This window comes from Pelophylax lessonae, assembly GCF_965119305.1.
Source record: "Pelophylax lessonae genome assembly, chromosome: 1".
Lineage (NCBI taxonomy): Eukaryota > Metazoa > Chordata > Amphibia > Anura > Ranidae > Pelophylax > Pelophylax lessonae.
The window spans coordinates 671,563,741-671,580,421 of NC_138768.1; the positions used below are offsets into that span (position 1 = coordinate 671,563,741).

The 16,681-nt window shown below is 43.5% G+C and overlaps 1 protein-coding gene across 4 annotated transcripts in view; it reads right to left on the minus strand.

Moving 5' to 3' along the window:
- FBXW7 (F-box and WD repeat domain containing 7) overlaps nt 1–16,681 on the minus strand; it is a 325,255-nt gene that overhangs the window by 31,003 nt on the left and 277,571 nt on the right. For all 4 annotated transcript variants that reach the window (XM_082244066.1, XM_082244065.1, XM_082244067.1 and 1 more), the window contains one exon: nt 14,498–14,639. In XM_082244066.1, coding sequence (XP_082100192.1) covers nt 14,498–14,639 — 142 coding nt within the window. The remainder of the gene's footprint in view (nt 1–14,497; nt 14,640–16,681) is intronic.

Here is a 16,681-nt window from a genome sequence, read left to right on the forward strand (position 1 = left end):
AATCAAGACAATTGTGTAAATGTACTATGGCTCAAAATAAAGAGAACACATTTTACAATATTTTTCAGTAAGTGTTCTAAAAAGAATGTACCATGCAAAAACTAAAGCATGCTTATAGTTTTAATAAAATATTATGGCCTGTGTTAAAAGCTCTCTTAAGTTGTATACTGGATACACACTATACAATTTTCTTTACCTTTACCAAAACCATATAATATGATGTCAAACCTAAACGCTTTCAATTTGTATGCAAATCAGGCAGGCCCTTGCACTACATAGTTAAAAGGCAAATCTAAAGTTCGATAAGCTAAAAAGATAAATACTTTACGGTCAATGCAATGCAAATTACAATGAAATTCTCTAAAAGCTCCACACATATGTAAACTTTGAACAACCTCAACATACACACTTGTAGACAATTATGCCCCTATATAAAAAAACCTAAAAAGGAACCCCCACTAGTGCAGCAAGCCAAGTCACTTACAGTTAAACACTATTTTTTAAAATGACCATTTAGGGCTTTAATAGCTCTTGGAAAAACTTTTCTTGAATTGGTTTTTATATTTCTGAACCTCCTGCCAGGTGGCAAAGGTAATCAAACAACAAAAGTTGTATGGTGTGAATCCAGCCTAGCCAATCAGGAGACCAGAACTAGCAGTAGAGCATCAGGGGACTAGTCCACTAATAAAAAGTTGAAACCGTTCTATACTTTGGATAATTTAAATGGCAATTCAATGGCAAGGCTATGTCACCATTTCTTAGTCATAGAAAGTCCTTAGGCACTCCAATAAACCTCTACAAGATTTGGTAAAGAATTACTTATTTGTCATGAAGCATCCATAAAGCAGTGAATATGATATTCACCTAATATTCACTGCTGGTGTATCTCCACTGCATGCGATCATTGCATCTGCAACAAATGTTCATTTACTGCTTTATAAATCTTCTCCTTAAAGTATATCTCCGTGCAAAACTGAATTTCTCATTTCTCCGCTTTCTCATCAGCATGCTTCTTGTCAGCACATGAACAGATTGGCTTTTTGTACTGCTTTTTCCTCTCAAACGCCAGCCCTGCTGTACAGGGACTGCAACATGCCGATACCAGGTCAAATTCAGATGCTTACCTACTTACATTTAAAAATACATTTATTGATGATTAAATAGCTGCATGCATTTGTGTCTATTAGATTTGCCTAGAGTATATCTTTTAAAGAAAACCTGTACCAAGAGTTAAATGTTGGCTACCATTGATGAACCTTTGAAAAATAAACACCGACTTGCTGACTGGGTTCAAGATTTTGGGTCACTGTCTTCGTAAAAAAACCATGGAGATCAAGGGCCTACAAACTGCAGCCGCCAGGCCAAATCTAGCTCTGAGATTTAATTCTCTGTAAGAGAGGACTCCGATGCAAAGAGGGGACTCTAAAGGGCCCACGTTTATTTGGAATTCCTTTAATTTTGTTATACTGCCATTTTTCTCTGTTACTCTAAAACATTTCTTACAAATTATCAAAAGAAAAAAAAAAAAAAAAAACATAATAACAAAGTTGAATTTGATGAGTTCATGTACAAAACTGATTGAATATTTGCAAAACATACAATGTGGCCCTTGAGCTACTTGTTTCCAGGTCCATGCCTCAGAAAGTCCTGAAGCCACTGGATTAGTATGATTGCCAAGCTATGAACATTTTTAGAAAGAGAGGTTGCCAATCTATTTTCTCTCATTTCATATTTCATTCAAGTACCAGAGTACTGACAAAGGGCTGCAAACGCCCTCCTGGCCTTTCTGAGAATACATAAAGAGGAGTAACATCTCACACACCAAAGAAATATTGGTCTTTAAATAAGCCAGAATTTGAAGATTTAAGTACCAGACTGAATAACGTTACAGACTTTAACACTGAAAGGAATATATCCTATTGTCTATTTATAGCGGATTTTCCTTGTCAGAAGACGTTACGGTATTCAAACTGCAGAGCTATAGTTAGGATTTGACAGCATGGAGATATTCTGCTCTCAATAAGCATCTGAACAATAGAAAGTTTTTTTTCTGTTACTGTAATTTTCATGGGAACACTGTCCCTGTTTGCAACATGAATGCCCATTAATCCCAAAATGCAGTGCTTGATTATCTTCTGTAATGTAAATTTGCATACCACAGCTCCACCAAATGACCTGAATGAATGGGAACCAGTAATTATAGCTAGAGGGTGAGAGAATCAGGGAGAATGTAAGTCAAGACTCTTTATGCAGAGTAGCCGTTAAGGGCAATTCACACAAATAAAAACACTAGTCTTACCGTGGAAAAGTGGTAACACCTGGCACATAGCCCAGATGCTTAGGATAATTACCTGAACACCCATCCTTTAAGATAACATGTTAGGGCTTGATAACTCAAACCATTCATCTCCATCATAGCTTCCCATTTGCTTTTCCACTCATGAAAGCCTTTTATTTTCCCAGGAGGGAAACAATTATCATAGATAAAAGAATGTATCCTTCATGGTAACATGAATGGAAAACACAGAGATGACGTGGATGGCTGACTTATCGCTGCTTCTGCCTTCAAGCTGTAGATGTTCAGTATTGATGTCCTCAGACAGGTAGCTGCAATTCAGCATATGGTGATCTTTCACACCAAATGTCTGATAGCTTCTGCAGACTGGTTACAGCAGCACTTAAATAGAAATACAGAATGATTTACAGCTATCCCCTGGTTAAAAGTCCTGTTAGCATAATATACAAAGTTCCTAAACAGTCGAGGATGTGAAGTTTTAATATGTGGTCAATGTACAGAGCGTTTATAACAGGCAAACTTACTAGTCCTATTATATAACAGGTTTATACCACAGCAAACAGTAATAAGCAAATTCATTTCCTGCTCAGAGCTACTCTAAACAATTCCAGTTGGTTGCAACAGGTTACCCAACCTTGTAACGCAAACCTGGTCTTTTCATTCTCTATTTATATAAACCTGTGGATGATGGTAACATTTCAGATTAAAGTTGAGCTCCAGTCACCTGTGGTAAAAATAAAAAAGTAAAAACGGTCTCAACCGCTGTCTTCGGTCCCCCGCGCCGGCATCTGCACTATGGGCACCCGTCTGGGACAGCTTGCGGCTTCAGATCCGGGTGCCCACTGCGCATGTGCGAGTCACGCTGCGCATCCTGAGTGGTGGACGCAGTCTTCTGGTATCCGTTAGTGTCCTGCCGCAGAAGGTTCGCCCATTCCGTTAAGGTCTGGGAGGCCAAGGTGATAGCAAACACCGGTATCAAAAGTGAACCTGCCACAGTGAAAAGGTATTGACCAGAGCCTCCGCTCTTGTCCACAGGGTCTGTAAAAGACAGGGAATCCTCCAGCTGAAGAAGCGTGACTTTATTCACTCTGGAAACCTGAGAATCCACCACCCGTGGAACCGTCAACTTCTTCAAAAGGGACTCCTCAAAGAGATACCTCCTAACGAAACGCTTAGGAATTCCAACCATGCGTTTCGGGGATCCCCACTGACTAGCGACATTTTCATCAAAATAGGCAGGAAAAGGGGAACGCTTAAGTCACCTTGGATGGTCTACGGGGGCCAAATTGCACTGGCGCAGCTGTGGCAGCGGTGTCCTCCAATTTTAAACTTTCCAGCACTGATACAACCAGTGCCTCCACAAGTGCCTTTTCATGCACGGTCGCAGTGGAAGAGGATTCATCCTCACTGTCAGAGCACTCGGGGTGCATGGACGCACGCAGACCCCGTGGGGTGACTCGTGTCAGGAAAAACAACCTCAGAATCAAAAGGAGGCAGAGGAAACAGGTGAAGGTGGGTGGGGCGCTTCTTACTAGGCTACTTTTTAAGGGGTATATACATTTTGGACACTAGTGACTGCAGGGGAAGGGAGGAAGGAGAACTTAAATTACCGAGTGCCGCGGAATGGAAGTGGGAAGCGGGTACCTGTCAAAATCGGGTAATATGAATGAACATCAGAGAAATGGATTTTACAGTAAGTCGAAAATTTTCATTCATTGATGGACACAGCTCCTGAACTTCTTACCATCGGGAGGTCCCAAAGCAGTGTTAAACATGAGGGGTGGGAACAGCGAAAAAGAAATGACCAAGGCTAACTATAGCCAACCAGGTAAACAGGAGCTCAACCAAAACAACTGCTCCCTTGAAAAAAAGAAAAAAAATACACTCTCAAAAAGGACCAAGTCCTCTAAACAGCAGCCTGCAAAACTTTGCAGTCAAAAGAAGCTCCTGCAGATGTCAACACATCCACTTTATAGAACTTTGTGAGAGTGTGCACCGACGACCAGGTGGCCGCCTTGCAAACCTGTGTCACTGATGTCTGATGACGGAAGGCCCAAGAGGCACTGAGTGCCGGAATAGAGTGTGCCTTGACAGGGAAAGGAGAAACCTGACCCTTAAAGGAATAGGTCTGAATCAACGTCTGTCTGATCCATTCTGGAAACGGTCACAGAGGAAGCGGACAACCCTTTCCAAGGCCCATTTGTAAGCACAAATAGTGAGTCTGAATTCCTAAAAGACTCCATAGCTACCAGGTACACCCTAATCGCCTGGACCACATCCAAGGCATGCAAAGCAATTTCCTTTGGATGTTTTGGCCTGGGACACAGGGAAGGCAACATAATGTCTTCATTCAAATGCAAATCAGAGACAACCTGAGGAAGGAGCGACAGACTTTGGCGAAGAACCACCTTACCACTGTGAACCACCAAGTAAGGTGGACAACAGGGAAACGCCGCCGATTTCGACACTGCGCGCAGAGGTGAACCTGAGGAAGGAGCGACAGACTTTGGCGAAGAACCACCTTACCACTGTGAACCACCAAGTAAGGTGGACAACAGGGAAACGCCGCCGATTTCGACACTGCGCGCAGAGGTGAAAGCCACCAAAAAAAGGCCACCTTCTGGGACAGTGTAAGCAGGAGAATCTCCCGAAAATTCTCAAAAGGAGGCTTCTGGAGGACAGAGCACCAAATTGAGATCCCAAGGCAGCAACAGAGACCGCACTGGAGGGATCAAGTGCCTAACTCCCTGAAGGGCCGTTGAAAGAAGACCGCTAAGAACGACACCTGACCCTTGAAAGTACTCAAGGCCAGTTTTCTGCAATAAAGAACAAGGATGAACAAGAGACTCGCATCACACAATGTACGTCTTCCACGTATGATGGTAGATCTTTCCAGAAGTAGATTTCATAGCTTTTACCAGTGTTGCAAACACCCACTCGGACAAATCTCTATGCATCAGGACCTAGCGTTTAACAGCCAAGCTGTCAAAGCCAGCGACTGTAAAGCAGGATGGAAGACTGGGCCTTGGGACAGCAGATCCTCCCTGAGAGGAAGCTTCCAAGGAACGTCTGCGGCCAGCAGCACCAGATTGGCGTACTAAGTCCGGACGAGGCCAGGCCAGGGCCACTAAGATGACCGGAATCCCTTCTGTCTCAATCCTGCGAAAAAGTCTTTGCAGAAGCTTGAGAGGAGGGAAGGCATAAATCAGACTATAATGACCCCACTGGGCCACCGGTGCATCAGTGGCATCCACCAGAGGATCCCATGATGGAGCCACAAACCTCTGTACCTTTCTGTTGAGCCAGGATGCCAACAGATCCACCTAAGAGATGCCCCACCGGAGACACACCTGATGAAACACCTCCGGATGAAGGGACCACTCCCCTTTGTCCAACGCCTGCCGACTGAGGTAATCCACCTGTCAGTTATTACCCCGGGAATGTGTACGGTGGAGAGGGCTGGAACTAAAGCCCCGTACACACGATCAGATTATCGAACGATCTGTCGTCCGTTTTTTGTGGCATGCTAGTCTGATGTAGAAAGTGAAGGTTATTTTCATACGAATTTTCCCGTACGACAGAATTCTACTTCAGAAGAGATGTCATGTGTTGGATTGTTTTGTATGTGTTCTTTCTCTCTGAGCATGCCTAGTCTTGCTCTTAAGATTTTTTCCCGTCTAAATCTGTACTAATGAGACTAAAATCGGACGCTGTTTTGACAGACGACAAAAATTTTATAGCCTGCACATCAGGATTTTGTCAGCCGAAAGTCGGAGTTGGCTGTCGAAAGCACCATACTAACAATCCGAAAATCGACAGATCGGTCGTCGGACGAATTTTCCCTACAGATTTTCTTATCGTGTGTACAGGCCTTAACCCTTCTGCCAATCTTAGAATTCCGGCTACCTCCAGAGCCACATCTTGTGACTCCCTGGAGACTGACATAAGCCACGGCCGTGGCATTGTTCGATTGAATGCGCACTGCACATCCCTGAAGACGATTCGTCGAATGTTCCAGGCACAATCTGATCACTTGGAGTAGCAAGACATTGATCGGTAGTCCCGACTCTTCCAGTGTCCATACCCCCTGAGCAGATATTTGGCTGAGGACGCCTACCCAACCAAACAAGCTGGGATCCGTGGTGAGCACTGTCCAATACAAGGGGAGGAAGAATTTGCCCAGCCGAAGAACGAAGCCACCATATCAGGGACTCTTTCGTTCCCCGACTCAGCCGGATTGGATTGTCCAGAGACTGCGGATTCTTGTCCCATTTGGCCAGAATCTCCCTTGCAGGGACCTTGTATGGAACTGTGCAAATGGAAACGCCTCAACACCATCAGACCCAGTACCCGCATGCAAGTCCGGAGGGAGTACCATTTGCTGGACAGCAGGAGACTAATTACAGCCTGCAGTTTCTGGAGTTTGTCCAGAGGAAAGAGCACTCTGGCTAAGGCTGAGTCCAGAGTCAGACCCAGATAGTCCAGCTTTGTGGACAGAACCAGAGCAGACTTCTGAAAATACAGAATCCAGCCAAACACCCTCAAGCTCATATGGGGATTTCCAGGATTTCCACCAGAGCAGTAGGAGACTCCTCCCGCAAAAGGAGATCGTTCAAGTAGCCCAGTACCGCAATCCCCCATTGGCGTAAGCACCGGGGTTTACACTTTCGTGAAGACCCCAGGAGCAGAAGCAAGACTAAAGCCACAAACTGATAATGCTCCTCTCCCACGGCAAAGCGGAGGAAGCGCTGGAGACGGACACATATTGAAATGTGAAGGTAAGCGTCCTTGATGTTGATGGAGACAAGAAAAATCCCCCTGATGCAGGAAAGCCACCACCGTACAAACTGACTCCATTCTGAACTTCTGCACCCGCACAAAGTAGTTTAGCGCCTTGAGGTCCAGAGTTGGACGCATCTTGGTTTCTCCCTGGGGACTGTAAACAGGTTTGAGTCTACCCCTGAAAACGTTCCGAAGCCGAAAGCAGGTTTGGAGAAGCCCGCTCTTGACTTGCCAGACCAAGTTTGCTTGGATCCTCCAGAGGCAGCCCCAAAGGGCTCTGATCCCTTGGCAGTCAATCCTGAAGGAAGAAAAAAAAAAAACCTATGAGTCAAGAAGGAGGGCTCACGTCTATGATGAGGGTCCTTGCCCTTAGTAACCTGCGGAAGAAAAGGTACTCTTCCCCCCTGTGAGATCTTTAATAATGTCATCCAAGGTAGCACCAAACAGGCGATCTCCTTGAAAGGGACGATCAGTCAAGGCCTTTTCAGAAGTATGATCCGTAGACCAGCATTTGAGCCAAAAGACATGCCGAAGGACCACTGCCGAAACAGAGAGCTGAGCCACTAGGGGAGACGCATCCAAAGAGACATCACAGATAAACTGGTCCGCCAGCTATGCAAAGGCAGGGGGGAGCTACTCCCCCTCCAGGTCACAGCACAAAAGCCTAGCCCATTCAGTCAGAGTCTGGGACACCAGGGCAATGGAGAATATTGGCCTCAGTGCCGAACCAGACAGGGTGTACATATTGCGGGCCACAAGCTCCCCCTTTTCTTGTCATCCGGGTCCTTAAAAGCCGGGGACTCTTCAACCGAAATCATGGTTGCCACGTTCAATCTGGAACCTGGAAGGTCCACTACAGGTTGAACAACCCACTTCTTAAGAAGGGACTCCTCATAGGGGTATCGCCTAGCAAAATCGCTTAGGGTCCCCACTATTTAGTGACCATTCTGTCAAAATAAGAGGGGAAAGGGAACACCTTTTCCGCTCTGGATGGCTTGTGAATGCCAAAAGGGAACCTGCGTCTCCGCCGCAGCTTTAGCTGCGTCCTCCATCTTTAGGGTCTCACGGACAGCTAGAATCAGTGTGTCCACCAGTGCCTTTTCATACACGGTTGCAGAGGAAGAGGAATGCTCCTCACTATCTGCGGATTCAGGGCACGTGGTCGCAGACCCAGCAGGATGACCCACGTCCGCGGCGGCTGAATCAGATTCAGGATCTGATGAGAGAGGAAGGCGGGGGGGCACTTTTTGCAAGCCCGACACTCAAAAGCCACCTCCACACAGGACTCCAGGACCGCCATCAGTGCATCCAGCCTCAGAGAGGAGATCAGTTGGGGAGATGTGCTCCAAAGACAACCCCTACTACTCTGGCAGCAAACCCGGTTGAAAACCATAGAGCACCAATCGATCCTCAGTAGAGAGGGAGAGGACCCCATCAAAGTCAACCCCCACCCCCCCAGAAAGGGCCATCAGGGACCACCGGACTGATGAGGGCGGCTGCCTTATGGGGAGGGGAACCCAGGGATCCAAATGTCCCATGGAGGGGGCCGACATCCACTCCAAAACCCTGCATGGGGGAGAGGGGGGACAGTTACCTACCATACCAGGAACCAGGCATGCACCGCTCCAAATATGAGGAATGCTGCGACTCAGGCCGAGACCCGGTCATATGCAACCTCGGGAGGCATTCAACTCAGAAGGCTAGCCCCCGTCGGGTGGGGCTATGTCACAGCCAAACTAGCGTGGAGCTGAGGTCTGCCCGAGCTTGCTGGCCAGACTGGGGTGACCACTGGATCTAGATTATCCAGCCCGTTCCCCAGTCCGGCAGTTAATTGTAAATCTCACAGGAAAAAGTCCAGGAGAAAAAAAATTCTATCCAAAAAGAAAAAATTACCAGGACCAGAGATTCCAGCAAGGAACTAGGTCCTTCTTCTGACTAGGCAGAAAAAAAACCTGAGTACCTATAGCGGAGAGGGGGAGCATACCACCTGGGACTGCCTGTAGACCTAGCCAGACTCTTTTTCTGCCATGTCCTACTCCTGTAGGGGGCATTATAACTCAATAGTTAGGAAGATCAGAAGCTGTGTCCGTCAATGAACGAAAGAGAAAGTACATAAATGCTCAGAATTATGCACCAAAACAAGCTTTTTTTTGCCAGCTTCTGGCAGAACAATTACACGTAGATAAGAGTATTTTAAAAAGCCATGTACATGAAACCTATCAATTCTGCTGAAATTCTTCAATTCTGCCTTCCAGAAAAAAAAAAAAAGAGAACACTTTCCATAACGACCAATCAGATTATTTGAATCATGTTACATAAGGATAAAGAGTGACAATAAAGGGTTCTTTTAGTTTTGTTCACAAGTCTTCTGTAAAGACAAACATTGTCCCTGTATTTGGAAATTTTTGCAGTGACCTTCTGTATATAACCTCCCAGCCAAAAGTACAAAAATGTTTGCTTTCCTTTAGTTTACAGAAGGAGTGTTGCTTTGATGGCTCTGATTCCTAACACAGAACATAGTGAGGTATAAATACAGAGAATGCACCATAGGAACATGTCCATTTAACCCTTCAGGAAGAAAGTTATGTCATGCAAAACACAAGCACTAGACCCAACAACCAGATAGAAGACAAAAAAGAGGGTAGCCCATACACACAGTGTTGCTTTAATTAAGTGTGCATAGTGCCCTAACAAAGTGAATACACAAATGTTTTCCACAGACTTTCTGCAGCAATCAATGCAAACTATAGAGAATTCACAGAATCTGCATTTAAATTGCAAACTGTTGTCCTAATCTGAAAAGGCTCATATGGAACATTTTCCATAATCTGTGTATCTTTGTCTACTAAGCATTATAGTTCTGTATTAGGCATTGGCTAGCAGTGTGCACTAACACTGCCAGTATTACCTGTGTCTGCACACAGTTCACTCCCTTGGTCTGGTTTGTTTGTGTAGTATGAGTGCCCTGTAAAATGCCAAGGAACGGTTAACAGTACCATGCCTGGGACCACTTGGAAGAGGTGGTCCCAGGTGCGGTTCACTTGTGGCCTGGTTTGCACTCACACTAAAGTGCCTGAGCATAGACCTCTCCATAGCTCACAGAGAATAGAAGGAAGGACCACTGTGATTCGGATGAGAGGGCAGTGAGGACAATCAAACTCAGGCATGGTTCAGTTCAACCATCCCCCCCCCCCCCCCCCCCCCCGTGGAAAGGTGAACGTGTGCGTCGGTCCTGATTGCGCGCAAACCGCGATCGTCCCACACAAGTGCAGTATCACCGCCAACATCAAATCATGGGTAGTAATTCCAGCACTACACCACCTGTGTACATGTACATATAAAGTGGTAATCTGTAAAGGCTTTTGAAGCATCGCCTATGGATAGTATGGAAAATAAAATTTACAGGTTGTCGCCATTGTGTGAGCAGGCACAATTTAAAGCGCAACATGTTTGCTATCCATTTACGTGGCATGACATCTTTTATACTTTACAAAAAATTGGGTTTATTGTGTTTTTTTGCAATAAAATTAAAAAAAAAAAAAAAAAGTATTTTTTTAACCCAAAAACTGTGTTTAAAAAAATCTCTGCGCAAATATTGTGTGACATAAAAAATTGCAAAACACACCAATTTATTCTCTAGGGCCTCTGCTTTAAAAAATATACATAATGTTTGGGGTTCTAACTAATATTCTAGCAACGAAAAAAAACGATTTTCACATGTAAACAAAAGGTGCCAGAAAAAGGCTGGTCTTAAATTAGTTAAATATAGGCAGCTAAAAGCTTAAAGCTTATATTAGGCCTAAAAAGAGTTACTAAGAAAAAAAAAAAAAAAATGTTCCTTCTTTACAAAAACTAGTTTTATTGTAACTGCTCCACATGTGTTAACTCACCAAATAAGAATGTTAAACTTGTACGAACAAACAAATGAACCCCAGGAATACCTGCATATGTTTCAACACAGGGAATGGAGATTAGATAAAGGTCTCCCTTATCTGCCCCACACTCTAGCAAAGATGACAAGACCACAGAATGATGGATAAATGGTCTCTTAACATTTGCTACTTGCAGCCACAGCAAAATTTCACATTATTAATGAATAAAGTTAGGTCTATACACAAAAAAGAATTTAGGCTGAGAAAAGGCTCATTTCTAGGCAGTTTTGTGAAGTAACCCTGCTCTGTGAAAACAAGGCGAAGGAAAAATGAAATAGCCGTACTAAACTTATCATGAAAAAAAATTACCTAACAGTGATATTGGGAAATCTACAGAGAAATATCCACATGAAGAAATGCTTTCAGAATCAGTGCTACATATGAATAACTCCAACATATAGAGAAAACCCTGCTTCCACCTGCAGTATATATTACCATCTCTGCAAGTACCAGCAGATACAAACAAGAGTGACACTAGAATAGAGTATATACAGAATGAAATTGCTGGCAAGTCAAAATAATCTTCATGATAATAAAAGCACTTCTTATGGTGCTGGTTGTAACACTCACAGGCCCCATTTAAAAGATAGCTGCAATTTATCTACCGGTAAAGTCATATTCTATGTTTTAACCATTTTATGCCTTGCATGTTAAACCTTCCGGTCCAGGTCATTTTCAGTTTTCAGCACAGTCATACTTTGAATGACAACTACTCAATCACTCTTGCCCCCATCCCCTTTAAGAGGATTTAAATGCAAGGAGATGGAAATGGGCTTTTTAGCTCTTGTGACTGCTGTGATTGGTTGGCACAACAGAAACACGATCGGAAGATCCCAATCGCAAGCATGCATCAGGAGCTGCCCGAGAAGAATAGCTGCTCCCCATGGACGCATATAAAAGTGCATGTGCCCAGTGGCCACATAAAAGGCGTACAGCTTGTGGGTACAGGTTAAATTGTTTGGGCCAAGTTGGCCTAAACAGTCAGTTTCCATTACAGAATGATGTGGCCGCTGGGTTTGCTGTAATGAAAGAACACTAAGCTTTCTACAATAGCCCAAGGTGGAAAACATGACTTCATCCGCCTGCCTCTCCCTAGGCCAATCAGAGGTAGCATTGTATTCACTGAAAAAAATACAAGGCTTCTCCCTAAGGCTACGTTCACATCTAGGCGTTGATATTTTATAGGCGTTTTTCAGGCCTTTCCAGCATTTGCATTAAGTCTATGGGGCAAAAAAGCCTGTAACCTTCCCAAAAAGAAGCGCAAGTACTTTTTGGAGCGCCGGGCGTTTTGCTCAAGGCGTCGGAACGCTCAGATGTGAACAGGGGCCATTGAAATGAATAGGGTTTGTCTTGTTGGGTGTTTTTTGAGCTGATCCTTAGAGCTGAAAAACGCCTACATGTGAACGTAGCCTTAATGTCAGAGAAGCACTAATCCCACTCTCTTTATATCCAACAGCAGCAGGGAAGTTGCCTGCACAGCACCGTTAATGATACTGCACAGTCTATTAAAGCATACCCTGCAGCCACATTATTACATAATAAAAATTGTTAGTTTGGGCCAGCTTGGCCCATATAAAATTGTTACCTAGTTGGTCGCTCTAGAAAACATCCTATCTTTTCTTTTCTATGTCATTTTATAACACTTAGGCATACGATGTATATCCCTGCAGTGAACTTCTCTCCCAAGTGTACCCTCTCATGCTACTTGACATACTCTAGAAAAGCCATCTTCATTTTTATGATGCCATACATTGCATTGAGATAACAACCTATGCCTTAAAATGCCTACACCTCAAAGGGCTTATATGGCAGAGTGTGAAGATTCAGGTAGAGTAGTAGTGGCAGTAGTAGCATGATCACTTAACACACTCGATGGGGATTACTTATGGGTCAAGGAGGCAAGGAAAAGTCCTAGAGCTGCTCACAGACAATCAGATCTAAACCCTGACTGGCAGCTATGGGTTACCGATTACAGCTTTCTCCAACTGCCTTTCCTTTTATAAAAATACCAGCTATTTTAGCGCAAAAATTAACATCTCTTCCATATTTATGACAATGCTACTTTATGCACCAGCCGTGTCACAGAGCAGGAAAATATGTTGGGGCTTTTGTATCAGTACAACTCCAGCACATGAAAGTAGAAGCAAACTATCTGACACCACAGTACCCTGTGGCAAAAAAATAGCATGTTGAAAGGAATTTGATTTTCACCTTTATGCTCTGTTGCTGATCTCCTGCAGCCTCTTTGTGGTCACTTTCATTCTACTTTCACTTGTTGCAGCAATAACTGCATGGCATTCTCAGGACTGGTTTTCCTGATGATAACAATAGCAGGTCATGCCTTCCAAATATGTGTTAAACAACAACTTGTAGTATCCAACAGAAGCGAATATAAAAACGTTACAATGCCATAACACAAGTGGAAGACAGCACCTGAACAAGCACCTTCATGGTAGAATCATTAGGTACTATTTTAACGAAAGCTGAAATGTAAAGATACTAACATGACTTTTGAAATATTATCATATTAAACCCTATTTGAGATTTTAATGATTTGGTTAACCTAAACATATAGGTTAAATATAATATCACCAATCATTTTATTTGATCACAGGAATATAGCTAAAGTGGAATTAAACCTAAAAATCTTAAAATATTGAAACATTGATCTCCTGTGTCATAAACCTTTCCTGCAAGTCAGCATTTGACAAAGAAACCGGGAGCTTTGAAACGGGTTATCGGATTGGAGAGAGAGCCGCCCTGGTCCCTCCCCTTCCTCTGACTTGGGCCACGTCATCTCCCCTGCCCTGCTGCATTATTGTCTCAATCCTGTAGTGGGCTCCAGCCTTACTACACACCACACTAACGTGTGCCTTTCATGCAGGACACCAACAGCTGATTCCAGTAAGCCTTCCGGCTAGTATGTGAACCTTGAGCCTGTTTCCATCACAAGTGCTGGGCCCTCCATTTAGTGTTTGAGGCTGAATTAGACTTGGGCTTTTATCTTTTAAAATTAGACTGTCGTTTTTTTCTGGACTTTGTGTTTTATCTATGGCAACACAATAAATGTTACTTCATGGTTTATATTGAAGCAAGTTTCATTCATCATCTTCCAATGTATCCTTGTTTCTCATAGATATCTTGACTTTACCAGTGTGTAGCATATAGTCTTTGCATTTCTGTTTTGGATATCTCCATTCCTCTAGTGGATTGAATGCAGCACAGCACTGGGTCAACAGGATGCATGTCACCACCACATATAACTGCTAGCCTATTCTATGGTTGAGCGCCTTGGGTCGGTTTGTTGCATTTTTATATTACAGCTGTGCAGAATGGCAATAAATGCAGTTAGTGATTTCATACATATGTCTGCCAGAGCCTGGTGCACTGGAATCCTGAACTTTCATACTCAAGGCTGGTACAATAAAGTTGATTATTATAAATACCAAGCAAAGGAGATTTACAACACAAGTTCATTAAAAATTACCTGAAACATTTTCAGCCATTCTTGAAGGCCTGTGGGGGGTTGCACTGATGTAATTCTACGTCTCTGCTGACCTTGTCCATTTGCTGCCCTTAAGTCACCAAATGTCGTAGGCGTTGCTGAACATGGCACAAGACCTGTAGTACTAAATACAAAAAACAAAACAAGATTAAACCCTAAAAAACGTATAGCTAGACAATACTGCAGATGACATAAAAGGGGGATTTCCACTTTGAGCAAGTGGAAAACTCCTCCACTCATTTGCTCCTGTGGACAGAATTTTGTGGCTGTCTGGAGTGTGGATATAAGCACCTTCATGCTGGTCACAACTTTCTGGCCAGTTTTCAAATGATTCAAGTTTGTCTCAAAACCTCCTTTGATTCAGTGCTATGAAAACTTGAGTTTCGGTGACAAAAACTAGAGATTTGATTGACAAGGGTCAAAAGTGGGAAGAATTATGCTAGTAGACTTTTTATTTTCTTTTCTTTTAAGGACGTCATTCAAAATATTTAACTACAAAAATCCTGTCACACCTACCCCAGAAACTTATTGCGCATCATTCCTAACCCATGTAAAGGCACAAACTATGGTCAGTTTGAGTGAAGGGGATTAACTGAAGCATATTTTTAGATAGTGGGAGCAATCCACATAAAGATGGGCCACAAGCTTTGGTAAATTTGGGTGGAAACATTTAAACTGTTAGCAAGGTTTTGGAATGTGGGAGGAAACCACTTGCGGATGGGCACTGGCTATAGTCCATTTAGATATAGAATGATTAACTCATTACTAAGTTTTTGGATTATGGGAATAATAGTGAACGAGAAGGAAAACTACAAACAGGTAACATACGTCCACCAGGATCATGCCCCTTTACTGTATACGTCCACCATGATCATGCCCCTTTACTGTATACGTCCACCAGGATCATGCCCCTTTACTGTATAAGTCCACCATGATCAAGCCCCTTTACTGTATAAGTCCACCATGATCAAGCCCCTTTACTGTATACGTCCACCATGATCATGCCCCTTTACTGTATACGTCCACCATGTTCATGCCCCTTTACTGTATACGTCCACCATGATCATGCCCCTTTACTGTATACGTCCACCATGTTCATGCCCCTTTACTGTATACGTCCACCATGATCATGCCCCTTTACTGTATACGTCCACCATGATCATGCCCCTTTACTGTATACGTCCACCATGATCATGCCCCTTTACTGTATACGTCCACCATGATCATGCCCCTTTACTGTATACGTCCACCATGATCAAGCCCCTTTACTGTATAAGTCCACCATGATCATGCCCCTTTACTGTATACGTCCACCATGATCATGCCCCTTTACTGTATACGTCCACCATGATCATGCCCCTTTACTGTATACGTCCACCATGATCATGCCCCTTTACTGTATACGTCCACCATGATCATGCCCCTTTACTGTAAGCATTAATAAACCTTAATTTTGATCAAAGTATAAATGTCTACAAATGTGTGCTTTCCCGACAAATGTCCAGCTTACAGCATGCTTTGGAAATCTGCAACAACCTTGTCTAATTTAGACACACACTTTATTTACTTGCAGACCGAGAAAAGCTGTCTTGATAGAGGCAGTTTAAATTGTCACTCAAACTCAGGGCACTGGGCGAGGATGTCACGCTTCTCAAGCATGTAATCAATTTCCCAAGCATGTACATTTATAGCGAACATTCCCAACGGGCATGTACTCTACCCCTCACTAATTCAACACTTTGACCTATGCTAGTCACAGCAGATTGTCAGATATACTGCAACATTAGAAAGGGTTAAAAGCAAAGCCAATTCAACTGATGACTGGCATTTCGCCTCTTGCTTCCAAGTTTATTTCTGCAATCCATTTCATCATCGATTTCACACACAGCGGATGCGCAACATTAGATTTATATGTAAACATACAAAGTGTGTTTGCACAAACTGGATTCAGCATGAAGGAGAGGGTGTCATGTGCGATTGTATGAAGAGATGTCATCGCCACTCTCTCTCCATATCTTGATGCATTTGTCACCTTTTAATTTTGCAGGTGATTAGCACCACTGGAATCCTCTGAGGGTAGGCAATCCCAACTAACACTTTTATACACTGAATAATGCTTGAATTAAAATACATTTTAGGAGAGAGGTACACTCTGGGGTTAAATAT